This window comes from Stenella coeruleoalba (assembly GCF_951394435.1).
Source record: "Stenella coeruleoalba genome assembly, chromosome: 1".
In the NCBI taxonomy this organism is placed as follows: Eukaryota; Metazoa; Chordata; class Mammalia; order Artiodactyla; family Delphinidae; genus Stenella; species Stenella coeruleoalba.
The window spans coordinates 36,400,123-36,427,863 of NC_137169.1; the positions used below are offsets into that span (position 1 = coordinate 36,400,123).

Consider the following 27,741-nt stretch of genomic DNA (forward strand, 5'->3'; position numbering starts at 1 on the left):
GCTATGTGCCAGCATTGTGCAGCAGTAACTTGTAGAATAATAGATGATACAGGACTCTCTAAGGCTGAAGCCACCACTTCTACCTACAGAGGATCCAAGTGGGTCCCCCTCAAGGAGATGAAGGAGTTTTTTTCAGGCCAGTGGTTCTGGTTCTGGTCTTTAGGGCTCCTGACTCAGCTTGTCCCAGCTCCCATCTGGCGCTGCTGTCTTCCTGCACCCCACTCCCTCTGCCCATTACACACACATCTTGCAACTTTCCTGGATCTAGCAGCTTCCTGGCAAAGTGTGGTACACCTGGACAGGCCCCCCACCTGTGTACCCTCAGCTCCCCATCTGGCTTCCACATTAGACTCCCTGGCAATGAGAAGCCTGAGTGAACTGCTAAATGGGATCCACAGGGACGGCACTCCATGCTGTGGGGCTCTGCCCTTCCAGGACTTGGGAGCACAGATCACAGCCCCTGCCCCAGCCTGCCCCTACCCTCTGGCGCCTCCCTGCAAAGCTCACCTTCTATTCAAGGAATCAGAGATCAATGCTGGGGCTCATCCTCACCCCTACCCCCCACCCGCAGCTTTATTAACCCTTCACAGCCTAAATGCCACAGGAGTCAGCAGCCTGTTGCACTTATCCAAACACAACCACTGCTAGGCTTCCACAGAGACCTGCGCAGGCACTCCTGCCCCAAGAATCCTGGGATAAGCAGACCACCACAGTCCCCAGGACAGAGGCCCATGGAAATTCTCTACCTGGAGGACCATAAAGTCCCAGAGGGCTGCAGGGAGTTGAACCAGAAGAGGACCCCACCCATGGATGTAGGTCATGGGGAGGTGTCAGGCATTTATTTCTGGAGCAGAGGTGAGGTGGGTAGGGCAAGGACCTCAGCACCGGACGCAGCTGCGCATGAAGTTGACACAGAGGCTCGTGTAGTAAGTAGGGTAGTCACGGAGATGGCTGACGTGTGCAGATGACTTGAAGTCCACAGAGTGCACCAGGACCCGGTGCGCCAGGCGTGCCTCCACCATGCGCTCCACGTCCCTGGCCAGGACCACCTCGTCGGCCCTGGAGTAGAGGTAGAGCTCTGGCCAGCGAGAGGCTGCGTCGAGCAGCCTGTCATAGAAGTGGGTGTGGAAGAGGGAGGTGAGTGGCGCCAGCAGGACGTGGAACAGGACTGCCACCAGGGCAAAGGCCACCAGGAGCAGCAGGCGCAGCGCGGCAGGCCGGGGCTCCAGGATGGCTGCCAGCGCCCTCAGAGCCCCCAGCAGGTTGCCGTCGCCAGGACCACTGTCAAAGATGGTGCCCACCACACGCAGGTGGCAGAAGCGCCGGTGGGTCTGCAGGAGCTCCAGCACGTATCGGTACAGCATGACACCAGCGTTGCTGAAGACGTGGAAGAGCAGGGGCTCCTTCTCAACCTTGTAATCAAAGAGCAGCTCAAGCAGCTTCTGGGCCAAGACACGAAGTGAAGGGATGCCCAGGGACTCGGAGAAGAAGACCATGTGCCAGGGGGCTGTGTATCGGATCACGATGCAGCCCTGAGGAGAGGAGAGAGGCCCTGTCCATCCTCGGGGATGGGGTAGGGAGGTGGGGAGCAGCTAAGGTCAGAGGGGTCCAGCAGCTCCAATTTCCACAGGCCCATAAGCTGGCAGTGCTCCAGGCCCTGCTGCAGTCTGGGCAACAGCTCACCTCTCCTAGACGCAGGAAGGTCCACTCCAGGCCCATTTGTGGAATAAGCGCTTCATGCTGGCCAAGCCCCCTCAGGCTGGGATGGTATGCGAGGCCTGGAGCCCAGAGCTCACTTTGGAAACATCTGGGCTGACCAGAAGGCAGCCTCCTCACTCTGGTCCGCTCCCTGTCTCCCTCCCACCCCTGACCCTGCACCCTCATCTGCTCAACTCTGGCACATTTAAGGCCTCACTGCTTGGCTACACCCTGCTACAGCGACTCTGCTCTTGCCTGTCCCTACTTCCCAGGGACAAACAGGTATCCCCGCAAGACCCAACACCCGAGACAGCCTGCAGGCCCAGCCTTGACCACCAGAGGCCACCCGTGAGCCAGGCCCACATGGCGTCAGTCTCTGGCCACTGCCACCTTCCCGCAGGGCCCTGAGAACAGAGGCCATACTCCCAAATGTCTGGTTCCAAGGCCTGGGATCACTCCTCACTCTCCCTGAAATTCCAAATACAGTAAACTCCGTTGTTCCTCAAATTCTAAAATCTTAGCTAAACTCTCTCTAGGCCTCTGTGCCCCTCAATGCCTGGGTCAAGTACACCTCAAGGTCTCCACACAGATCCCCTTCTAGGCCAGTTAGAACAGGCAGCCAAAGCCACCCTGAGTCCTAATCCTCTCTCACTAACATGTGCCAGAGACAAAGGGCCCCTTGCCGGGGGAATCTGAGTTAGGCAGGCTCTGGGGTCAGACAGTTCTGGGCTCAACTCCTGGGACCAGCACTTACTAACAGTATGGATGAACAGCAATTTACTTCATCTTTCCGAGTCTGCATTCCCAGCTGTAAGTTGGGATAACATCCATCTCATGGGATTGTGGTGAAAATGAAACGAAAAAAACGTACCTCGAGTGCCCAAAACAGCACTTGGCACAAAGTCCTCAGCTAAGAACAGCAGTCATTAGTGGTGGTAGGAGTAATAACAAGGAGAAAATTACATGCGCGCAGTACCCGAACGACCCAGAGCCAGAGAGAGATGGTCAGCTGAGGTAACCCTGCCATCAGCCTCCTGACTTTGTCCCCTCCCGCTGACTGTGATCACATGTGCCCCAACTCCTCCTGGCTCTGCTCTCACCAAGACCCTAGCGTACCTAAGCACCCCTCCCAAGACTCTGCAGGGGGGGTCACGGATGCTACCTGGCCCTGCAGATCTGGAAAATTTCACAAAGAGCTCTGCTCCAACTCCCCAGAGGGTGCTTTCCACCCACCCTCAACTTACACACAGCATCGCCCACGAACGCAAACATACTCCACACCACCACACACACACGACCCTTGGGACTAAACACAGCCTTGTCCGCCTCACACCCCACAGATGCAGACACCCATGGCACCCACTGCACCACCTGTGAAGTGCACAAAAAAGCACAGCCACCAACGCACACCCACAGCGCACACACCACTGTAGGTACTACCTTCAGGAGCCCACACATGTGCGTGCGCACACGCCCACACACGCTTCTCCCCAGAAGCATTCCCATGCAGCACTACCTGTTGATACAGGCATAAACCCAGCAGCAAGTTCTGGGAACTCACTGTCTCTGAGGGCGCATGTGCCCTCCACCTCCACGTCACCCATGAGTGCATGCACAGAGCTTGCCTTGTGAACGCCCAACACCCCCTGTGAAGGAAGGGCATATACACCAAGCTTCCCTGGGCCTCGCTCTGAGGTTTCCATCTCTGCTGCCACCTCCCGAGTCAGATGCTCCTGGAACCCCCCTGCACCAAGGGCCGGGCTCTCACTGGCTGTCCGATCCCAGTCTCTTCCCTCTCCTCTGAAGCCAACCATCTCTCCATCTCCACACATGCTCGGTCCCAGCCTGATCCATCTGCCCTCACCTCACTCTACTTTCAGTCTCTTCCTCGTTCCAGATTCCTGCTCAAACCGATTTCATTAAAAAAAAATTAAAGCCTCTGCCTTCCCACCATGTTCCCCTCTAACTCTGTCCCACCCTTTCTTCACCTTCCCAAACTTTGACACCCTCTCCACCTGGTCCCCTCCCACTGACTCACTCTGACAGCTGCACTGCTCTTACCATGGTCGCCCAAGTTCTCCCGAATGGCTAAATCCCATGACACCTTTCGGTCCCCACCGTACTTTCCTTCCAGCAGCATTTGGGATTACGAGCGCTTAGAAACACTCTCTGATAGCCCTGGCTCTTCAATAAGACAGAAACAGGAAAAAATGGACTGTTCTAGACTTATAAGAGACTTAAGGAACGAAATAACTAGATGCAATGGGCGATCCTGGATTGGACCCTGGTTCGGGAAAATCAACTGTAAAGGACACTTTGGCGACTATCAGAGAATCTGAATATGGACTGGAAACTCGATGAGATTAAAATGTATTAACATGGGACGGTGGAGATCATGGTCCGAAAAAAAGCAGGATATAAAATAGTGTATTCAAGAGATCTTATTTAGGTAAAGAAAAGATGCACAAACAGAAAAAAAGCTGAAAGGATATATACTAAGGCTAAATAGAGGTGATCTCTAGGGGACAGACTATGACGTTTTTATATTCTTTTAAATAATAAAGTATCAGGAGTTTGGGGTGGGAAAATTTTTTTCTCTACCCCCATCTTATCCTCCTGACCAGGGGGTAAAGGCACCCATTCCTTTCCCAGACAACCCCCTGCCAACGAGCGCTGCCACCTCAACCCCTCTGCCTTCCCTGGGATCACTTCCTCCCTCCACTCCATCACTTCCTCCCATGCCGTCTGCCCCAAGAACATCTTTCCTCTCTCCCTCGACAGTGGTCCGTTTCCCTAAGACTCTCTTCCTGTGGATTCCATCACATTTCCCTGAGTTTTCTTGTCCACCTGTAGCCACTCCTCCTTTCCACGTGGGACCCTCTTCGTCTTCTGCTCCTTTAAGCTTGGGTTCTGTCCTGGGCCTCTTCTCCTTGCCCTCTACACACTCCCTGGGGGAAATCTCATCCACCCCAGAGCCCACGGCTTCTCTTCTAGTGCTCCTTGTTTCAAAGAACCCAGGATCTGCTGCAGCCAGAAACCTGGCATTACCCAGACCCCTCCCTATCCCTGTGCCCACACACAACCTCTCATCCAATGACCACTCTACCTCCTAACAAGCTCCTTGATCCATCAACTTCCCTCCACCAGCACCACCAGCCCCAAGGTCCTGGCCACCTCAACAAACTCACTTCCCAGCCTCTGGTCCTGGCCCCCACAATCCTTTCCCCACTCAGCAGTGAGGGACTCTCAGAAGCACAAGTCTAACATCACACCCCTGTTTAGTCCCCTGAGGACCCTCTCAGCCTCATCTCTTCACACTTGCCCTTTCTTTTGTCCTCTGTTCTGGCCACACTCACCTATTCCCAGTCCTCTGCCTGCCCTCAAGGATCTTAGTCTAATGGAGAAGCCAAACCAGCCTCACCCAGTAAGTAGAATTCAGAAGCAGCTGAAACTACTTAAGGAATAAGGCAATGCCAGAGGACCAGGCTTATTGGTTGAGGGGAGGCCTCAAGCTCAGAACTACATCTTTCCTCCAACTCCTCTCCCATTCCAGGGCCACCACACACCTGGGGCACAGCACAGACGTGGGTCAGTGGAGGGAGGCTGAGAGGAGGGGGCCCCAGCTGGCCCTTCTCCCAGGTGACTGCCATTCCTCCTCAGTTCAGGGCTTCCAGCTGGTGGCTGGGGGTCTGTACTGATGCCTCCCTGCTTTGGGAGGTCTGGGCTGAGGAGGGCAGGGTCAGGCCAGCGGCCAAAGCTGTGAAACGGGCTTCCCAGAGGCTCTCTCCAATAACCACAGCCTCTACATACAACTCTTGGTGCATCCTGAGATGAAGCAAGGAAACCGCAGTCCTGAGTCTCTCTTCCAAGAGGCCCTTCTACTCTGGAAACGTGAGGGGCCATGGTCAGCCCTAAGACAGAAACTCACCTGGTCAGAAAAGGAGAAAGCCCCAGGAGTCCAGACTATGCCCAGCACACCCGGCCCAGGTTCCTGCTGCCCAGAGTGGCAGCACTAGCCAACAGAGACTGGAGGTCTGGGCTGACTCCGCAGCTGGGAGCACATCTGGGATGGGCTGCCCACTGTGGGGCTTGGGGAGGAAGGAGGGGGAGCAGGTCAGGCGGCTGAAGGGGACAGACCAGGCCACAGAGCTGGCTGCAAAAGGGTAGATAATCCTGCCCAAGTCCCCATGGGCCCAGCGTCTTCCTCACAGGCCATTCTTGGTGCCATTCCCAGGCCTTCCTGGGCTGACTGGTGGTCAGCCTCCACTGCAGCCCGGAGATGCTGGGAGAGCCCCGCAGAGCGGCCCCAGCGCACTGGGCGTCCGCACACCTGCAGTACTCACCCTTTTGTGGTAGATGGCGCTGTATTTGGCCAGGTTCTTGTCCGTGCAGCCACCCCAGCCCAAGAGAATCACCAAAGGCTGTCGAGTCCCCGCCTCCTTCCCACCTTGGTTGGGGCTGTTCTCTGAAACACAAGCAGGATGAGACTGTCATCCCTGGAGCTAGGGTTCGGGGTGGGGGTGACTGGCCAATCCAGAGCCAGCGCTACTCGGGCTGCTGGCAGGGGAGCGCCAGGTACCAGGCCCAGGCATCCTGCCGGTCCCTGTGCCTCAGGTTCCCAGGGGGCTCCTTCCTCTGTCCTTCACTTCAACTGGCTTTTAGGCTTCTCAGGAGGCGCTGCAGGGTAACTGGAAAAACCCACCCGAGGGCCTCTGTCTTTAGTGACTCAAAGACATAGCCCAGGTGAGAAAAGTGAATAAATACTTCTACCATGCAATTTCACCTTCTAATCCAGGGATCTACAAACTACAAGCCATGGGCCAAATTCGACCCATGATCTGTTTTCATATGACCTTCGAACTAAAACTAAAAATGTTTTTTACATTTTAAAATGTTTTTGTTTAAAAATCAAAAGAAAATTTTGTGATGTGAAAATCATATGAAATTTAAATTTCAGTGTCCACAAATAAAGTTTTATTGAAACACAGCCCAGCTCATTCATTTACATAATGTCTACAGCTGCTTTCAAGCTAAACAGCAGAGCGGAGTAGCTGCAACAGAGACCACGCAGTTCACAAAACCTAAGATACCGCCCTTTACAGAAAAAGTTTGCCAGTTGCTGTCCTAATTCCATGAGCAGACGGAAGAAGAGGTCTTTAAAAGGAGAAATGGGAGACTTCCCTGGTGGCGCAGTGGTTAAGAATCTGCCTGCCAATGCAGGAGACACGGGTTCGAGCCCTGATCCGGGAAGATCCCACATGCCACGAAGCAACTAAGTCCGTGCGCCACAACTACTGAAGCCCACATGCATAGAGCCCGTGCTCTGCAACAAGAGAAGCCACCGCAATAAGAAGTCCGCACACCGCAACAGAGTAGCCCCCATTCGCCGCAACTAGAGAAAGCCCGCGCACAGCAACAAAGACCTAGCGCAGCCAAAATAAATAAATTAAATAATTATTAAAAAAAAAAAAAGGAGAAATGGATAGGGCAGTATAAGCAGGGAAGTGAAGCAGACAGACTCTGGCGGCCACTACCAAACCACCCACCCTGTCCTGACAGAGAAGAATAACAGCCAGTATTTACTGAGGTTTAACCCTCACAACAACAATACGAATAATATTAGTACAGATGAGGAAACTGAGGCACAGAGTGGTTAAGTTACTTGCCTAAGGTCACACAGGAAGTGTAGAGCTGGGAATCTGGTCCCTGCTCCCCATCCTAGCTAAGTCACTTGAGACCTCCTGTGCCACCAGCCCCGTCCACAACTAGAAGCTCATCTCCTTCGGTGATGTGCCAAGGCACAAGCCACCTGCCTCCTCCATGGCTGCTTCTGAAGGCCTCCCTGCAAGCTTGTCGGTCAGACCTCATCTCATTTCCCCTGCCAAGTGAGTACCCACCCTCCTTGGGGCGACTTCTGTGCACGGACTGTCTGTTGCTAGTTATCTGCCCTTCTGAAAGGACCAGGGTGTACCCTTCCAAGGATCAAGCCACTTGGCTATGCTCAGCTGCCACCCTAAGATTTACGGATGCTGGTGGTGACCTGGCGACAGTAAATTTCAAGGCTAGTTAAGAGGATGGTAAATATAAATCACTAACCTTTGGACAAAAGGAAGACAACAATTTCCTGTGGAAATTAATGTGATTGAAAAGTTCAGTGTTCCTGCTCTCCAGCAGTGGCAGCTCCGGCCTTTGGAGATTGACTGCCTGCACCCATGGGGATGCCAGACTGAGTTGCAACTCAGCCTGGACCAGGAGCTCCCAGCACCTCAGTCCCTTGCTGACCCCTGCCAGCCGTCCCAGGCTCCCCTGACACCGGCCTCAGCCTCTGAAAAGAGAGATGGTCCCACAGCTCTAACCAGGCCACTCTAAATATTCTCACCACCTTTCTTGGCCTGGTGGCCTCCTGTCCTTGGCCAGGGCAGCTCTTCGCCTGCACTGGCCTTTCTGGTGGAGAGGCTCTATCTGGGCCTCACTGGGGCCCTGGCCCAACCTTGCTGGCAATGACTACCCGTAAAGCTCAGGCTGCAGCAGCCTCATGCGTGGTAATCGACAGCTACAGTTTGGATCTGCCTTTGACCCTCTGAGGTCCAGCACCTGGATTTCTGAGACTTGCCCCAGGGAGGCTCCCTAACCTCTGTGCAGCTGTCTGAGCATGGGCTCCCCTCCCCCAGCCTATGGGGCTCCCCTCCAGGTACCACCACCAAGACACCAGCAAAGGGTTTGGGGGTTTATCTCAAAAGGAGAGAAGGCAGCCAGGGGCGGTCACATCCCCTGGTGGCCGCCCTTGCCAGCAGTGGTGGGGCATTCCCAGTCCGGGAAGGTTCAGACACTTCTGCCGGGCCTCTGAGCTGCCCCTCAGCCCACAGCAGGGCTCTATAACTCCACTTTGCTCCACTGCAGGTTTTGCCGGCACCCTTGGCTTCACCAACTCAGGCAGAAATGACTCTTCACCAGACACACATCTCCACGGAGAAACTCAGAATACGGACACCCTGGACACACTGCCTCTTCCCAGAGCCCAAGCTTTCCATAACATTCCTAAAAGGAGGGAATTTGTCCTTCTACTCCAGCCAGGCATTTGAGGCCACCCCCCTGAACCACAAGGTGCTCCTCCTACCCACAGGCATCTCCCACGCCCCGACACAGTCTCTTCCCAGGGCCCCCTCTCCATGCCCATTCCTAAGGCCCATTCAGAGCCTTTGTCATGACCTCCTCCCACTGGAGCCACGCTGCCCACTCTGATTCTAGACATGGAGCACTATAAACCAGAAAAGTCCAAGATGCTCCGGGAACATGGCTGAGAGAGTGATCGTGACCGGGAGAGGCCTCCCACAGGAAGACTCGCTTGCTGTGCTGGCCTTGACGGACCGTAGGAGCATGCCAGGTGGAGAAAGGGCATGAGCAGGGGCAGGGGACGATGGCGATGTTACAGTTGCTCTGGGGCACGGCAAGCAGTCCTAGGAGGCTAGGAGCCTGGAAGAGGGAGCAGAAGTGGGCAGGAGAGCTGCCAAGAGTGGGACTGGGGCCCGATCCTGAAAGTCCCCCAAGCCATGCTTAGGAGTCAGGATTTTATCCGGAGCAGTGGAGGGCGAATGAAGATTCTGGAACTGGGGGAGTGGCATGATCCAGTGTGTATTGATTAATGACTTGAACAGTTACTCGTATAATGTCCGTCTCCCCTCAGCCAGTAGGCTCTGTGAAGGCAGGACCTGGGTTTGTTGCATTCAGCGCCAGATTCCCGGTGCCCAGCACTGTAGCTGGCCTGTCTAGGCACTCAGCAGAAACATGCTGAATGAATGAACACCTGGCTGCAAACTGAAAGACAGATCCCAGGAGAAAGAGCTGGCATTCTTCTTGTTACCTATTGCCCTTTCCAGAGTAATAAAAGTAAGAGCTATGGCTATTGTTATTTATTGCCACCTCCGGGTCATGATTCCTCCATTCTCTGTAAAAGCCCCTGCTCCTTTTATGCTCCTTCCACTGGTCATTCCCCTATCCCCCTCCCACTGCTGACATCTCCTGGCCTCTGGCCACTGCCCCTCAGGCACTGAAGACTCGGGCACTGGCTCTGTCTCCCACTTCTACACCAGGACTTACCACAGCCCTGCACAGGCAATCAAACCCACCTTGGTCCTAAACCATCACAAACCTCTCTGAATTCCACATCTCCTTTAGCTCCTACCTCCCCCTCTTTGCCATCACCAAGAAAAACAATAATGATAACAACAAAAAGAGAGATAGTATATAATCGTTCAAGGTTACACAACTAATAAGCAGTGAAGCTGGAATCCAAACCCAGGTGGTCTGACCCAGAGACTAGCTCATCACCACTACCCCAGGGGGCCCCCTGGGTAAAAAAAACAAGTCTTAACCAAATCTCTTTCCACTCAGCTCCAAACCCGTACACATGGCTGCCTCTGTATATCAACAGATCCAACACCAACCTCTTCCACCTGCTCCTCCTCAGGGACTGGCCATCGCAGTCAGAACCTCAACATACGCTGCCTCATTTGGTCCCTTGACCACCCTAGGAGTTAGCTACTATTGCTATCCCCGTTTTACAGATAGGAAAACTAAAACACAGAGAGGGTAAGTCTTTTTCCCCCAAAACACACAGCCAGGAAGTGGCACAGCCAGCATGCATCTCTGGACCACCATGCCACACTACCCCCCGCCTCCAGGACCTTGCACATGCTCCTCACTCCCCAGCCCTGGAGGCTGATGCTCCATGTCATGCTTTGCTAATGCCCATGCCACCTGCTGAGTCAGCTCACTGTTGACATCCAAGAAGCCCCCCTTGATGCCCTCCCCAGCCCCTTCATCACTAGACTGGGTTAGATGCCCCTCCTCTGTATTGTCACAGCACCACCATCACCATGCCACTGTACTTATCCACTGCACTGAAAGGGCCTGTTAAGAACAGGTCGTGTTACTACTGTAACACGCAAGGCAAGTTGGCAAATGCCTGAACCAGAGCAGTGGGGGACAGGTAGGAAGGGGGAAGGAAATGATAGGGAGAAGAGAATCACAACAATTTTGGAACATGTATTAAAAGCCTCAAAAAACATGCACTCTTTGACTTAGTAATTCTACTTTTATGAAAGAAAAATGTTTAATCATACGGAAATAGTCTGTAATACATTAAACATACATTAAACATATGGAAATAGTCTGTAATACATTAAACATACAACATACATAATGTAAACATACATTATGTCTACAGATCATAGACATAAATGTAAGACCTAAAACTATAAAACTCTTAGAAGAAAATGTAAGAGTAAATCTTTGTGACCTTGGATTAGGGAATGGTTTCTGAGACATGACTAAAAGTACAAGGAATAAAAGAAAAAATAGACTTCATCAGAATTGAAAACTTTTGAACATCTAAGGACACCATCAAAAAGTGAAGAAACCGGACTTCCCTGGTAGCGCAGTGATTAAGACTCCACCTGCCAATGCAGGGGACACAGGTTTCGAGCCCTGGTACGGGAAGATCCCACGTGCTGCGGAGCAACTAAGCCCGCGCGCCACAATTACTAAGCCTGCTCTCTAGAGCCCGCGTGCCACAACTACTGAAGCCCACGAACCTAGAGCCCATGCTCCGCAACAAGAGAAGCCACCGCAATGAGAAGCCCGCGCACCCCAATGAAGAGTAGCCTCCGCTCACCACAACTAGAGGAAGTCCACATGCAGCAACGAAGACCCAATGCAGCCAAAATAAATAAATAAATTTATTTTTTTTAAATGAAGAAACCCACGGAATGGGAGATAATTTTTGCAAATCATATATCTGATAAGGGGTTTGTATCCAGGATACATAAAAAAACTCTCACAATTCAAAAATAAAAAGACAAATAACCCAACTTTAAAATGGGCAAAGGATTTGAAGACATTTCTCCAAATAAGATGTACAAATGCCCAATAAGAACATGAAAAGGTGCTCAACATCACAGTCATTAGGGAAATGAAAATCAAAACCACGAGACAGCACATTATACCCACTAGGATGGCTATAATAAAAAGTCAGATAATACCAAGTGTTGATGAGGATATGGAGCATTCAGAACCCTCATACACTGCTGGTGAGAAAGCAAAGAAGGTGCATCTACTTTAGAAAGCAGTTTGGCAGTTCCTCAAAAAAAATTAAACATTGAGTTTCCATATGACCCAGCACGTCCACTCCTAGGTATATACCCAAGAGAACTGAAAACATATGTCCACACAAAAACCTGTACACGAATGTTCACTGCAGCATTATTCACGATAGCCAAAAAGTAGAAACAATCCAAATGCCCATCACCTGTAAATGGATGAAAAAAATGTGGTATATCCATTCAATGGAATATTATTTGGTCATAACAAGGAATGAAGCACTGCTACAACATGGATGAACCTTGAAAACATATGTTAAGTTAAGGAAGTCAAACACAAAGACCGTATATTGCATGATTCCATTTATATGAAATGTCCACAATAGGCAAATCCACACAGTAGAAAGTAGATTAGTGGCTGCCAGGAGCTGGAGGGAGGGGGAAATGGGGAGAGACTGCTAATGGTTCAGGGCTTCTTTTGGAGGTGATGAAAATGCTCTGAAATTAGACAGTGGTGACAGTTGCACAATTTTGTAAATATACTAAAAACCAATGAATTGCACATTTTAAAAGGGTGAATTTTATGGTACGTGAATTGTATCTCAATAATGTTATTATTTTAAGAATTAACAGTAACACATTAAGCGAAAAAGGAAGCTGCAAAGAAGTAAGTACAACAGAATACCTATATACATACATACACACATACCTACACATACTTATGTATAGAAAAAATACATCAAATATTAATAGCAATTATTTCTGGGATCAGAGGCAATTTCTTTTTCATGATTTTTTTTTCTACTCACTTTCTAAAATCCCTATGTATCACTTTTGCAATGAGAGTTAAAATATTATTTTTTTTAAAAGGGTGGGGGGAGGTGTCCTGCAGAGTCAACAGCACTTGAGAAGTCAAAGAGATCATGGATACCCAGAAGCCCCTTGGCGAGGCAGAAGTATTCTTTTCAACCCTGGCACTTCTTGAGTACCCCACAAAACAATTTAATCCCACGGGCTCTCTGTCCTCTGGACTTTTCTCAACAAACAACACTGACACCAATAATACAAGAATTACAGATACATACTATATTGTACAACAGTTCAAGTCATAAAACTAAAGCATAAATTGGATTGTGTATATCCCAGGGGCATATGGGGAAGACAAAGGAAAGGGCTGACAAGATAAGACTCTGTGGAACAATATGTGCTTTTCTTCTGCAAGCCAGAACGAAAATACAAAGAACCTGTTTTCTTCTTAAAATACAAGGAATAAAAGGATCCTCAATTTCCTCTACTCCCAAGAAATACTTTCTAGAGTCTCACAGTTCCTATATTTAAACAAAATTACTTCATTTTAAATTTACTTTTTTTTTTTTTGGAGTAACAGCATAGGAGAGTAGCATGGTATCTAGGAGTGCATACTGTATAAAACCATACCTGGGTTCAAGTCTCTGGTTCTGCCACCAATAACTATGAAACAGACCTTGAGCTAGTTCTCTAAGCTTCAATTTCCTTATCTGTGAAATGGGGATAATAATACATAGGACTGAATAAGACAGTGACTACTGAGGGCTTAGCATGTTACCCTGGCACAAAGAAAGAGTTCAATGAATTGAAGTTATTATTACTTCATGAGGAATGCATGCTCACTGTAGAAAAAGCAGAAAATGAATATCTCATAAAATTGGAACCATACTGCTTTTGTAATCTGCTTTCTTCAATTTAGCAATATATTGTGAACATCTCTCCCTGTCGGCTTATATATCTCTACCCCATTCTTTTTAGTGGCTGCAGAGCAGCTATAGAATATTTCATAATTTATGGTGACCAAGCTCCCATTATTGGACATGATGTTGTTTCCAATCTTTTGCTGTTATAAAAATACTTTAATGGACACCTCTTTCTTCCTGCATGTCCTTGACTGTTTCCTAGAAATGGAACTGTATTCAGGCAGTACTTCCTGCTGGCAACTGAAATCTGCACGCACAGGCTTTGGAGTGAGGCTCCCACGTTGGAATCTGGGATAACTTGGGGCAAGATACTTCACCTCCCCTGAGCTTCTGTTCCTCATCTGTAAGACGGGATAAGAGTACTCCCTACTTCACAAGGTGGTCGTGAGAAGTAATAAAATCATAAGAGAGGTTCCTGGCAGGCCTGGCATGTGAGCCAGGCATGGTCAACAATGTAAGTGCAACAGAAACCACAGAGATCTCAGGCAAAGGAGGCCAGCAAAGGGTCCTTCACGTCTGGAGCTCAGATCCAGGGCCTAGCACGGTGCCTGGTATAAAGCAGACAAATTAGGAAGGGTTTTTATTAATGTATGAAAGAAAACATACCGTGATTAAAAAAATAAACAAAACTCTACTGTTTAAAAAAGAAAAGCACCTACGGGGTCCCCACAGACAAGAAGAGGGTCTAGTCCCAACCCTTCGCCCGGGCCTTTGAGGCCTCTCTGGTATGACAGCTCTTGAGATTTTCTCTCCGGCTCCTGAAAGCACCCGGCGGCCTGCCGCCAGGGCCCTGCTCTCTCGGGCCACTCTCAGTCCCCCCAGTGCCCCTAGTTCTGCACTTCCTGCTGCTCCCCATCTACCTGTCAGCCCTCCCGCAGCTCCAGGTCCAGCTTGGGCCACTCTACTCCAGGAAGGCAGCTGACCCCTGGGGCCCACCATGGTTGTTTGGACTGTGGTCCACCCCAGACTGTTTCCCCGGTGCCAGGGAGAACTTCCTGGGGGTCAAGACAAGGTCTACATTTCTTTGACCCCGGCAGGCGCTCAGCAGAAGAGCAGACTGACAATTAAGCCTGGGCCTACAATAAACCTATCACTTCCCTTCTCTGTGACCACCCCCCCCACCGAAGGCTTTCTTTGTACTCTAAGAGTGAGCCCCTTGTCCCAGCCTCATTAATTCTGTGAATCAATTATTTCTAAAAAATGTTTACTGAACATGAAAGCAACAGGGTGCCTTTAAGAAGGCCTGCTGGCCTGCCAGTGAGCTGCAGAGGGGCCCCAGGGCAGGGCTTGGCTGACCATTCTCTGGCTGGGAGGAGGGGCAGCACAGCCCTGGCCTGGGATGGCAGAGCAACTTGGGCCCGGCCCAAGTGCTGCCTAAACGACTCCCTTCAGCTCATTTGGCACTTCATCCTTGCCAGGCTCTGGCAACACTGAGCAAAACCTCCAGCAACACGACAGGGATCCCTGCTGTGGGAGCCCTGAGAACAGAACCTTCCCCAAGGAAATGAGATGAGAATACCCGACTCTCACTTAGGAGGGTGAGGGGATCACTGGTCAAAGAGGAGTGGGTGGGATGGCGGGAAATGCTAGGTCAAGGGATCAGCTTCAGCAAAGGACCAGGCAGACGACCCTCATTTGGCCCAGACAGCCACGGATACTTGCTGGTGGGAATCCCAGCAGAAGGACCCTGGGCTCTGAATGACCCCAGATCTGTAGCTGCCTTCCAGCTAACTGATGTGCCAGCAGAAGCTGCTCGCCTCTCTATCAACTCACAGCAATGCTGGGCTCTGTGGCTCTGATGCTCAATTATGGGGGAAAAGCAATTCCAGAAACCAAATATGACTGTCCTTCACACTTCTCCACCATTAAACAGTAATTGCAAAAGAGAGACAATCTCTGGACCCCCAAAGATTGTCTGTGAAGCCCTGTCAGCCTGGAGGGGAGCTCTCTGCAGACAGGAAGAAAACAGATTCAGGGGATCACAGTGCTGTCACTTCCTTCTGAGGGCCATACCGCCTTGAGGTCAGCTCTGGGCTATGCACTTTGAGAGGGAAAGGAATGAGAAACCAAAGCCAGTGCAGAGGAGCAATGAGAAGGAGGAGGCTATTAGAACCACACCAGAGGAGGAACAACTGAAGGCCCTGGAGGTATTTCTCTTGGAGAAGAGAGATGAGCTTGAAAAGAGAGGAAGAGAGACTACCTTGCTCTGTGTTGCACCCACCACGACCTCCTAGCCCTGCGGTTACCACGTCTTTGTGAAACCCCCTGCTTCTAAGCCCTCAGCCCTCCCCAGAACCACAGCTCCTTGAAGGACTCTGTGTGTGAGTCACTTCTGAGGCACCAGCAACTAACCCATCGCCAGGACACAGCAAATGCTGAACTGAAAGCAGAAATGACAGGAAGGCCTACTGTGGCTCAAGAAAGGGAAGTGCTTTCTAACAATCCCAGTTGCCTCCAACAGGCCAGGATATTTGGGAGGAAGCATCCTGTCAGGGAAGGGTCTGCTAAATTATGGAGGACTTTGAATACCATGCTAAGGAATCTGGATTTGATTTATCCTGAGGGCAATAAGGAGCCACTGAAGGGTTTTATGTAGAACAGTGATAAGATCAAAGCTTTGCACTGGGAAGATGGTTGTGGTAGCAATAGAAGAGGCTGAGCTGCAGCTGGAGGTGTGAAGACGATGTGGAGTAAGGCAGGCAACACATGCAGCTTAGGCTGGGGTGCATGTCAAGGCTCCTCTACCATGATTCCCAATCAGGGCCAAACTTTCCATTCTCTGGGCCCCCAATCTGACTCACACTGACAGGGACCCAGACCTGTTCTACAGGCTACTAATTTTGTGGAGCCTCCCACACATCTTTCTGTAATGATATGACTGTAGAGAGGAAAACAAAGCTAATCATTAAGCTCACTCTGTGCCAAGCATTATGCTGGGTCCTTCAGACAAATAATCTCAGTTGTGCAACCAACAACCCTAGGAGGGAGGTTACTATTGGTACCCCAGCTGTGCAGATGAGGAAACCGAAGTTCAGAGCTGGAAGCATGCCAAAGGTCATCCAGCTACTAAAGGGAGGAGTCAGGATTTGAGCAGACTTCTATTTCATGGCAGAGACGGCTCTGTAACCACTGCCAAGGAGAGTGCAGAGGAGGGAGGGATGAAGGCTCTGTGTCCTGGGCTTTTGCATGGACCCCGAGGAAAACAGTGGATGAAATATAATGGGTGGGACCCCTAACCACAACTGCCGAAGAAAGGCTAGCAGTGGGAAGCCCGACCCCAAACAAAAGAATCAGGAGGGCCTTCAGCTACCAGGAGAGAAGCGAAGGTACGCGCCTGGGAACTCCGACTAAAGAGACAGAAAGAAGGGCCCCAGCCTACGGGGTTAGGGGTCGGGTAGACGCCGCGAAGGGGCGGGGCTCGGACACCAAGAGCACTCTGGGGGAGGGGCTTACTAGGGGGCGGGGCTCTCTGGACCCGACTAAGTCTAGGACCTGCGGTGAGGGGGACCCCCCCGTGAGGGGGTGGGCCGCGAGAGGACAGGGCCGCAAGAGGGGCGGGGCCACAGCTGCGCTTGAGACCCACAGACTCCTTAGGTCACCTCCCCACGACTGGACCCAACCCTCATTCCATACCCCGGCTCCGGCAGGGCTGATCCGGGATCTCGATGGTGTAGTCCAGCTGGGCCGAGGCCATGATGAAGGCGCCAGCCCTCAGCTCGGGCCTCCGGCCGGAACTCTCGCTCATGTTCCCGCACCTCACCCGGGGCCTCCTGGGCACCGCCCAATCACCACCCACCTCCCTCGACGCTACCCAATCCCTGAGCCGCGCTCTGTGACCTCCCGCCTTAGCAACCAGCGAGTCTCTCTCGGGGCCTCACGCAGCACCCTGCTAGCTCGGCCCTAGCAACCATGCCCCGCCCCGCTCTATCCCTGGCCCTCAGCCATTGGCTGACTCGCTTGATCTGGGTCAGGTATTGGCCAGCCAAGACGCCGGTCAGGAAGAGTCCCCACCCTCCTGTGTAGGTAAGAGGGTCTGCGGGAGAGTTGCTGTGTTCTGGGGTCGGGGAGGGTTTTCCTTCCTAAACCGTGTCTTATCGTACCGGGTGTACAGCAGTGCCCTTTGACTTACATCACCTAGCTATCTCTACTACCCTCTACCAGCCGCAGCTCCGAGGGCTGGAGGTAGAAAACCGCACAAAACGACCACAGGAATGCGTGCCAGCCCATCGTCCACCCAGCTGGTCGAGGAATATTCTGACTGGTGAGATGGGGAGGATGCAAAGGAGGTGCTATTTTCTAGCGATTACTTTAGAGAATGCCCTGTTCGTGCGGGACATAAAGGGGCTAGGGGGTACAGTTTTCTTAAATTTATCAACGCGCTTAAAAAATATTTACTGACCACCTGTTACATAGGTGGACTCTAGTGAGGATTAAGTTTTTGGCTCTGACTTCCGTAAGTCTTAAAAGGAGAGGGAAAGAAATCATGCATGAGCCAACTGCAATACTGTGCAAGGGATAAGTACTACAAGAAGAGTAGGCCCTAAGGATTTTAGGAGCTCAGAATTAGAAGGGGCATTTATGGCAGTGCTGATGGCTCTTGAGCTGGGTTTTGAAAGACTTGTGGAGACTTGAGACCTTACAGGGCTCAAAGAGAGGAAAGTGAGGGCTTCCCTGGTGGCGCAGTGGTTAAGAATCCGCCTGCTAATGCAGGGGACACGGGTCCGAGCCCTGGTCGGGGAAGATGCCACATGCCGCAGAGCAACAAAGCCCATGAGCCACAACTACTGAGCCTGCACTCTAGAGCTTGTGAGTCACAACTACTGAAGCCCGCGTGCCTAGAGCCTGTGCTCCACAACAAGAGAAGCCACCCAATGAGAAGCCCACTCACTGCAACGAAGAGTAACCCCCGCTCGCCACAGCTAGAGAAAGCCCACGTGCAGCAACAAAGGCCCAACGCAGGCAAAAATAAATAAATAAATTTATAAAAGGAGAGGAAAGTGAGGGGTCGGTGCCAGGAATTATGAGCATTTCCTGGCCAGAGGAGAGACTAATGGGAGAGCAACCTTGGAGGAACAGGTAGGCCCAGATTCTGGAGGGTCTTTGATACCACGCTCAGCTCTGAACTTATGGGTAGATCTTACTGATGGAAAAAATTTCCAATGCAGTTTACACCAATGAGCACAAGAGCTTAGATTTTATCCTAAGGACAATGGGGAGGCTGCAGGGCTTTAAGTGGAAGAGTAACAATCAGATATGTGTTTTAGAAAGATCAATGAAGAGAATGGATTGGGGACTGGGAGAAGGAGGGAGACCAGTTTTGGAAGTTGTTTTAGTAATGGGGAAGGATTATGGTGGCCTGAAACATGGAGAGGTAACAGGATTGAAGAAAAGGGGATGGATTCCTTAGACACTTAGGAGTTTAAAAGAACTGGACTTGGTGACTGGTTGGACATGGGGTGAGTAGGAAAAATGAAGAATGACTTCTAAATTCCTGCTTTGGGCAAACAGAAAGGAGAGTTCTTAGGAGAGGGTCAGTTCTTGGCATGGTGAGTTTGAGGTGCCAGTGGGACATCCAAGTGGAGGTGTCCAAGAGGCAGCTGAGTATGCCTGACTGGAGTTTGCAAGATAAGTCTAAACTGGAAATTAAAATGTGCAGTCTGTTGTGCCTTATATGGCAGCCACATGAGTGGATTGATTTGTTGGGCTTGCCCAGGGAGTATGTGTAGAGTAAGAAGAGAAGAGGGCCTAGGACAGAGCCCTGAGAAGCACCTACATTTGAGGTTCTGCAAAAGTAATTGAGATGAAGTGTCCACAGTGGTTAATTAATCAGTAGTAGAACATGGTTTCCCAGAAACCAGGGGAGGAAAGTGTTGAAGGCTGATGACAAATCAAGTAAAATAAGGTCTAAAAAAAATCCACTGGCTTTAGAAACAAGGAAGTGGTTGTAAAGGCAGTTTCAGTGGCGTGGTGGGAGCTGAGGTCGAATTACAGTGAGTCGAGAAGTGGGTGGGAAGGGGAGGAAGTGAAGACTACACTTTTAAGAAGTTTGGCTCTTTAAGAGGCAAAAAGAGAGAAGAAAATAGCTGGAAGGAGAGGCAGGTTTTTATTCAGATGGGAGAAATGCTGTTGGCATGGATCCAGCAAAGAGAAAAAGATAATATTATAGGGAAAAAGAGATGACAGAGAGTGGCGCCCCCAGAAAAAGAATAAGGTAGGGCAACAGTCCCCAACCTTTTTGGCATCAGGGACCGGTTTGGTGGAAGACAATTTTTCCACGGATGGGGCAGAGGAGAGGATGGTTCAGGCGGTAACGCGAGCAGTGGGGAGCCATGGGAGCGGCAGATGAAGATTCGCTCCCTTGCCCGCCGCCCACCTCCTGCTGTGCAGCCCGGTTCCTAACAGGCCATGGACTGCTACCGGTCAGCGGCCTGGGGGTTGGGGACTCCTGAGTAGGGGATCCAAAACATTAGTGGAGAAGTTCACTTAGAGGGACATTTGCACTGTGACAGAAAGGCATGTGAGATTAGTACATTAGTAGATTTGGTGGCAGGAACCTGAGAGAATTCTTGTATGGTGGTTCCTACTTTTTCTGTGGAATAGGGACATGGTATCAGCCAGGGAGAAAGGGATTGGAGATGATCTACAAGATTTGAGACCAGCAGAGAAGGATTGAAATAGCTGCAGTGGAGAATGGGAGCAAGATGACCGAGGTAGCATACAGCTTTCCGGGCAGTTAGAGCCCTGTTGAGGTTGGTGACCATTATTTTGTAGCAGCAGCAGTCTGCGTGGTTGTGTGCTATGTATTTTTCCCCCAACAATATTCAGCCATCTACTGGTGGCTGCAGAGAGGTGAGTTGAGTTGATCCAGGTTTGAATTTTATCAGGTGGATGAAATGGAAGGACAAAGGACAAGGAGGTTGAGGATCCTGGCAAAAGAGTGGTTGAGATGGTGGATCTTAGACCTAAACTGCATAAGGGAGAGTAAAAGTGTTACGGGCTGGAGGTCCTAATGAAGTCAGAGAACCCATATCTTGGAAACAGTTGAATGAGAGAGTTATGATGAGAAAGTGGAGTAATGAAGTTTGAGTAGTTTCAAGTGATGACAGGGTCCAGGGTATGACCATGGTAGCAGGTGGCCAAAGTGGAATACAGAAGACAGCCAAGATGTTGACATGGCCATTGAAATCCCCCCAGATGATGGCAGGACCTGAGGAAGGAAAAGGGAAGAGGATGCTTGTGAGCCAGGTACCAGTAAAGCAGGTTGTTCTGGAGTCTGTAGATGACAGCAAGAGGAGGGGCAAAGGTCAATACAGCTGAATGGCATGACCCTAAAGTAGCAAGGGTTTTTACAAAGAGCAGGTAGAATAGGAACTGAATTGAACTTTGGTGGGGAGACATTAGCCCCTCTCCCAGTCCTGAGATCCCTTGGGTTTAAGAGTATAAGCAGCTTCCTCCAGGGTCGACTATGCAGAAGTGGCGCCCTGAGGAAGAGCCAGCTTCCAGGGCAGGCTGGAGGTGGGCAGAGCGAGTGTGGAGCCGCTAAGTGTGGAGGAGACTTTGCTGATCAGAAACAAAAGTTTTCCAGGGAAGAGTAAGAAGGTTGGGAAGGGAAGGAAGGGCAGGCAATCAGGTCAAGGAAGATGAAGCATAGAGCAATGAAGGGGTGAGGAGAACGTGGGCAGAGAGACTCTGGTTGACCTAGAGAGTTACATTTTGTGGGGAGGGCATGAAGCCAGGCCTGTGGAGTGGAGCTGGGGGCAGAAGTGAGTCTGGGGAGAGGAAAAGGGGGTCCGTGGGTAGAGAATGAGGGTAGGTCTGGGAAGCTGGTGACGGCAGTAGGTTTTGCAGGAAGGAGATGGGGGAAATGGTCTATGGAAACAGGGTGGAGGGAATGGTGGCTGGCTGTGGGGAAGAGATGGGGCAGATGGAGTCTGTGAAGAGGGTATGAGTGGGGAGCAGAAGGAAGGGCGTCTATGAGAAGAAAGTGACAAATTGTGTTGCATTTGGCCCTGAGGTGGAAGTAAAGGCCAGGACACCCTCTTTGGCTGGGCGTGAAGTTGAAAGGAGAATGTTTCTGTCTCTGTCTCTGTCTCTTCTCCCTCTCTCTCTGAATGAGGAGCTGAGAGTAAAGAGTCGGGTTGGGAGAAGGCCTCTGTCCCATTGTGCACGTGGAACCCACAGGAACAGGAGACAGTGACTGCCTTATCTCCGAGGCCATGTGGGGACAAGGAGCCAGGCTGGCAGCCCATGCCCTGGAGGCTTCTTGTTTTTAGAAATGTGTCTTTTGATGTAGGAGGAAAAAAGCCCTCTGAGAAATTTTATTTAGAAATGAAACCTAGTGACCTATTGATTTTTTTTTTTTTTTTTTTTTTTTTTTGCGGTACATGGGCCTCTCACTGTTGTGGCCTCTCCCGTTGCGGAGCACAGGCTCAGCGGCCATAGCTCACGGGCCCAGCCGCTCCGCGGCATGTGGGATCTTCCCGGACCAGGGCACTAACCCGTGTCCCCTGCATTGGCAGGCAGACTCTCAACCACTGCACCACCAGGGAAGCCCTGATTTTTAATACCTCTTCTCACTTGTTGCTAAGGACCTTTGACTTAGTACAAGAGCCAAGGGTTTTGAGATTTCTGTGATTTTCGTTTCCGGGCACAAAGAAGAACCGTTTGGCTGCTATAGAAATGATTTATGGATGAGTCCAGATTTATTAATCACCTCTGAAGATGGAGAGGAAATTAAAAACAAAGAGTCCACTCTGGGCTGAAGACAAAGTAGGTTTGTCGTCCTTGCAGAAGACCTTGCCAAGGTTAGAAGGCCACAAACAAACCAATTTGGACCGAGGTTCCTAATCCAGATTTTAATTTCATGTGCTTTGATTTTTTCAGACCATTTTCTCTCCAAGGTAAAATAATGACCATTTTAATTGGCTGCCACTTACAGAGAGTTTCCAATAAGCATGATGGCATACGTATATTTTTCTCTGGCATTCTAGGTGTGCTCTGGTTCTTACGATCAAGCTGGTGAAACTGACTTTTACTGCGTGCTGCATGCCATGATCAGTTGACTATAAATTAAATCCTCTTTTCCAAAAGCCATTATCCATTAGTGCTAATTTGTTTGCTTCTCATTTCCACTGATCATTAGAGTCTCTGGTTGTGAGCACCAAATTGGAAATGATTTCGTTGACATTTCAAAAAATTTTCTTGAATGCCATTTGGCTGCAGCTAAAGAACATTATGGTTTGCAGAGGAACAGTTCACTCCAATTACAATTTAACTGACCGTTCATGGCACTGAATCCCTGTCCTTAGTGTCCAAAGATGACACCGCTGCTGACATTGCTATTTCCTGTCAGCTGTAAAATGCCTCATAGACTATGCACTGGCCTTCTTGGATGGAGACTCTGCCACTCTGCACATGGCAGCTTTGGGAAGTTGGTAGTTTTATGGACCTACATATCATGAACATTCAGATATAACCATCTAAACGGGAGCTGGCTGATTTCTTTACTCATTCACCAGCGAGCATTTATTAAACATCTGTTTTGTGCCAGGCATTAGGCAGGCCCTGGGGACATAGAGACAGGGAGGACCAACCCCTGCCCTTGAGGAACTCACACTCTAGTGGGAGGGACGGTGAAGTTTTACAGCATAGCAGGAGAAGAGGTGGCATAAGTGGGACCACAGACCTGAGAACCCCTAGCTGTCTTGGGGAATTAGCCAAAGGGCAAAAAGGAGGCTGGCCATTCCTGATGGCAGAGCAGGGTTGAGATACAAGTGGGCCCTGGAAGGGCCTGGGGAGTTGAGAAGTTGGTGTCTGCTGCAACGTGGAAGTCACTGCAGATGAGGCTAGGCTGGGGTCAAGTTTTGTAGGATCTTGTATGCCACATTGAGTTCAGACTTTATCCTGTAGGCCAGAAGGAGAAATTTGGGGGTGAATAAGGGAGAAAGTGTAGAAGCTTGAGGGAAAGGCTTTGTTTATGTATTTGTTGGGGTTGACAGAGATCGAGCAAGTTTAAGAGGAGTCAGAGGAGATGGAGAGATTGAAGATAGAGGGGCAGAATCTAGTGCACACAGAAAGGCTGCGTGCCCATGTGGTGAGGTTAAGAATAGAGGGAGAGGACTTCCCTGGTGGCGCAGTGGTTAAGAATACGCCTGCCAATGCAGGGGACACGGGTTCAAGCCCTGGTCCAGGAAGATCCCACATGCCGCGAAGCAACTAAGCCCATGCGCCACAACTACTGAGCCTGCGCTCTAGAGCCCATGAGCCACAACTGCTGAAGCCTGCATGCCACAACTACTGAAGCCCCCATGCCTAGAGCCAGTGCTCCGCAACAAGAGAAGCCACAGCAATGAGAAGCCCACGCACAGCAACGAAGACCCAACATAGCTAAAAAAAAAAAAGAATAGAGGGAGAAGGAGTTCCCTGGTGGCCTAGTGGTTAGGATTCCAGGCTTTCACTGCCGTGGCCCAGGTTCAATCCCTGGTCGGGGAACTGAGATCCCACAAACCACGTGGCACAGCCCCCACCAAAAAAATGGAGGGAGAGAAGGGAGTTGCTCCTGATGGGCCCTGTTTTCTCTGTGAAGTAGGAAGCAAGGTTATCTGGGCATCCTCGCTGATTCCTCCCCCTTTCATCCTCCACAGTCAGACAGTCACCAGGTCCTGTCGCTCCTTCCTGTGTGGCGTTTCTACTTCTCTCCAACCCTAGTGTCATCAGCATCTTTTGCCGAGATTATGGGAACAGCTTCCTAACTGGTGCCCTGCCTCCAGTCTTGCCCCTTTCGGATCACCTTTCTACACTAAAGTCAAGATGCTATTCCTAGAACAAAGTCTTTTCTTGTCACTCTTGACTTAAAGCCCTTGACCTAAAATCCTCACGTTGCCCTCAGGGTAAAGTGCTGACCCTGCAGCAGAGCATCAAGGGCCCCTTGTTCTCTGGCCTCCACCCATTTTCCCAGCCTCGTCTCTTGCCGCTTCCATCCTCATACTGTACTCCAGCCACTCTGAACAATCTCAGCAATGAAAATAAGAACTAAGCTTTATTGAGGGTTTCCTATATGTTAGGCAGTTTGTTGACCCTTATGAGGGTCATAACACCTCATAATACCTTATGAGGTATTATTATCCCCTCTTCTCAGGTAAGAGAACTGAAGCCTGGAGAGGTTAAGTAATTTGCATAAGGTCACACAGCCGGGAGGTGGAAGATCACCCAGCTCCAGTGTCTGTGTTCCTAACCGCTACGCCACACTGCCTTGCACTCGCAATTCTTTAAATATACCTTACACTCGCGCGCTTCTGAGCCTCCGCGTGTTTTATTCCCTCTACCTGGAGTACAGCTTCCTCACCTCTTCACCTGGCTAGCTGCAGATGCCTTTCAGCCTGGATGGCATCTCCTCTGGAAATTTTCCATAGCAGCCCACACCCCAGCTAAGGCTGGGTTAGGTGTCCCTCGCTCACATGCCCAAAGTATCCTGTGCTTGCCCCATCCTAGCGCTTACCACACTATTGGACTTAAAATGGTTTATTTACAGGGTTCTATGCCACCCCCAAACTGCATACCCCTTGAGGGAAGGAACTCTGTTTGGTTCTCACAATTATCGCTAGAGGCCTAACCCAAGGATGGGACACACTTGTCTCTCAGTATTTGTTGACTTTCACGTTGAGTGGAATTGCTGATAGTAAGGTTGGCAGTGGGGCAGAGGGACTCCTAGTCAGGTCTGAGACAATTTACGTACAATGTGACAGGCACTGGAAACTGAAAGATGAGATGGCAGGAGGCAGCAGCCAGGGATACAGGCTGTCAAAGAGAAGATGTCAGGGTGGAGAGGCATCAGGGAAGAAAGCCTTTTGAGCAGGAGGGATGGTCAGTGATTTTAGTTGTTGCAGCAACAGAACAAGTAAACAAAGGACTAAGATGTCCTCATTGACCTGGACAATTAGGAGGTTATCAGAGACATGGCTGAATGTGCAAGTGAAGGGGGAGTGCAGAGAAGCAGAACTGCAGTGGGTTGAGGAGACACTGGTCCGTGGAGGATCAGAAAAGAGTGTGTAGACTGTTTTTAAGAAGCTTTTCTGTGAAGGGCAAAAACCAGAAAGGTGACTGCAGGGGGACAAGAGGGTGAGGTAAGTGGTTTTTGTTTTCATTTTTGCTTATTTTTGTTTTAGGATAGGCAAGAATTAAGTAAGTTAACACGAAAAAATGCCTAATTAAAGAGAGCAGTTGAGGATCCAGGGGAAGAGGGAGTAGTGGATGGAGTGAGGGCTCTAAGGAGGCAGGATGGGTGGGTGTAGAGCTCTGGTAAAGGAGTAAAGAAGGAAAAGAGAGGGATGGGTATGGATACCATAACATGGGAAGAATGAAGAGATTGTGAGGACGTTTTTGCCTAATGGCCTATAACTTTTTTGTGAAGCCCAAGAGTAGATCTCCTGAGAACAGATGGAAGAGGTGGGAGGGTAAGGAGCTCGGAATTGTAGACTTCCCAGGCTATTCACAAAGTTTAGGCTATGGACCATGAGTGTGGATGCTGGATTGGATGGAGGTCACCAGAGTCCAGATTTTGTGCCTCTCCTACAAGCCCCAGCAGACCTTGGGATTTACCCCCATGAGAGCACTTTACACTTTTCAGTAAAATCATCTGGTTCCCTTTCTCTCTACCCCACCAGTTTGTAAGCACCTTTTTTTTTTTTAACATCTTTACTGGAGTATAATTGCTTTACAATGGTGTGTTGGTTTCTGCTTTATAACAAAGTGAATCAGCTATACATATACATATGTCCCCATATCTCCTCCCTCTTGCGTCTCCCTCCCACCCTCCCTATCCCACCCCTCTAGGTGGTCACAAAGCACTGAGCTGATCTCCCTGTTCTATGTGGCTGCTTCCCACTAGCCATCTATTTTACATTTGGCCACTCCATGCCACTCTCACTTCGTCCTGCTTACCCTTCCCCTTCCCCATGTCCGCAAGTCCATTCTCTACATCTGCGTCTTTATTCCTGTCCTGCCCCTAGGTTGTTCAGAACCTTATTTTTTTAGATTACATACATATATATGTGTTAGCATACAGTATTTGTTTTTCTCCTTCTGACTTACTTCACTCTGTGTGACAGTCTCTAGGTCCATCCACCTCACTACAAATAACTTGTTTCTTTTTACAGCTGAGTATATATGTGCCACATCTTCTTTATCCTGTCGTCTGTCGATGTACACTTAGGTTGCTTCCATGTCCTGGCTATTGTAAATAGAGCTGCAATGAACATTGTGGTACATGACTCTTTCTGAATTATGGTTTTCTCAGGGTTGTAAGCACCTTGAGGGCAAAAAATGTATTTGTTATGTTGACCAATGCCAGTCCCAGTGCTTGGCTAGGAGTGGCACCCAGGACATCTGTTTAATTAATTACTGTGTGAGATTAAGGAAATTAAAATGCTCATTATGAGCACAGTGTGTTGGATGTCAATTTAAGTAACACTTGTTGAATATCCATGATGTGCCAGGGACGATGCTAGCCAAAATTACGAAGATGGAACAGGTTGATGCTGAAATTGCCTAGCAGCTCATGGGTAAACGGGAGGACTTGGGTGCAAGTGGGTATGGCAAGTAAATCAGCACTGGGGCAAGGGAGACGGGGAAGTACAGGACGCCTGACCTCAGAAGAAAAGAAATGATTGAGAAACAGTATGAGGACTTTATTATTTTTTTATGAATTTATTTATTTTTGGCTGTGTTGAGTCTTTGTTGCTGTGTGCGGGCTTTCTCTAGTTGCGGCGAGCAGAGGCTACTCTTCGTTGAGGTGCACAGGCTTCTCATTGAGGTGGCTTCTCTTGTTGCGGAGCACGGGCTCTAGGCGCGCGGGCTTCAGTAGTTGTGGCTCGAGGGCTCTAGAGCGCAGGCTCAGTAGTTGTGGCGCACGGGCTTAGTTGCTCCGTGGCATGTGGGATCTTCCTGGACCTGGGCTCGAATCCATGTCCCCGGCATTGGCAGGCGGATTCTTAACCACTGCGCCACCAGGGAAGCCCCAGCAGTATGAGAACTTTAGAGAATGGTGTGTGAAGCATGGGGAAGCTGGCAGCCTCCCCTTAGTTCCTACTGGAAGCAGTGACATGGGGGGCGGGGTAGGGGGAACAGACTCATATTTAAGGTGCAGCAAAACTTAGATGGAAGACGTTCTTCGGCCTGAATGAAGAGGGGTAATGGGGAGCAACAGGAGAGTTTTAAGC

The 27,741-nt window shown here is 50.1% G+C and overlaps 2 protein-coding genes across 2 annotated transcripts in view; one reads left to right on the forward strand and one right to left on the reverse strand.

Moving 5' to 3' along the window:
* Positions 1-13: 13 nt before the first annotated feature.
* TMEM53 (transmembrane protein 53) lies at positions 14-17,492 on the reverse strand. Its single transcript, XM_079915590.1, has 3 exons — positions 17,159-17,492; positions 6,042-6,163; positions 14-1,532 (listed from the first exon to the last, which is right to left on the reverse strand). Exons 1-3 carry the CDS (start codon positions 17,268-17,270, stop codon positions 879-881), a joined length of 888 nt encoding a protein of 295 aa, XP_079771716.1. The 5' UTR covers positions 17,271-17,492; the 3' UTR covers positions 14-878.
* Positions 17,493-17,669: 177 nt separating this feature from the next.
* The window catches only part of ARMH1 (armadillo like helical domain containing 1), a 47,500-nt gene continuing 37,428 nt past the window's right edge, over positions 17,670-27,741 (forward strand). Inside the window, exon 1 of the mRNA XM_079917561.1 lies at positions 17,670-17,786. The gene's annotated coding sequence lies outside the window, so the exon portion shown is untranslated. The remainder of the gene's footprint in view (positions 17,787-27,741) is intronic.

What these genes read in the sequence shown, in the direction of transcription:
- TMEM53 (XM_079915590.1), bottom strand. Translation starts at nt 17,270, where the DNA reads ATGAGCGAGAGTTCCGGCCGGAGGCCCGAGCTGAGGGCTGGCGCCTTC. An exon ending in TCAGCCCTGCCGGAGCCGGG is followed by an intron (nt 6,164 to 17,158) that starts GTATGGAATGAG and finishes CTTGTGTTTCAG; the next exon opens with AGAACAGCCCCAACCAAGGT. An exon ending in GCGCCATCTACCACAAAAGG is followed by an intron (nt 1,533 to 6,041) that starts GTGAGTACTGCA and finishes TCCTCTCCTCAG; the next exon opens with GGCTGCATCGTGATCCGATA.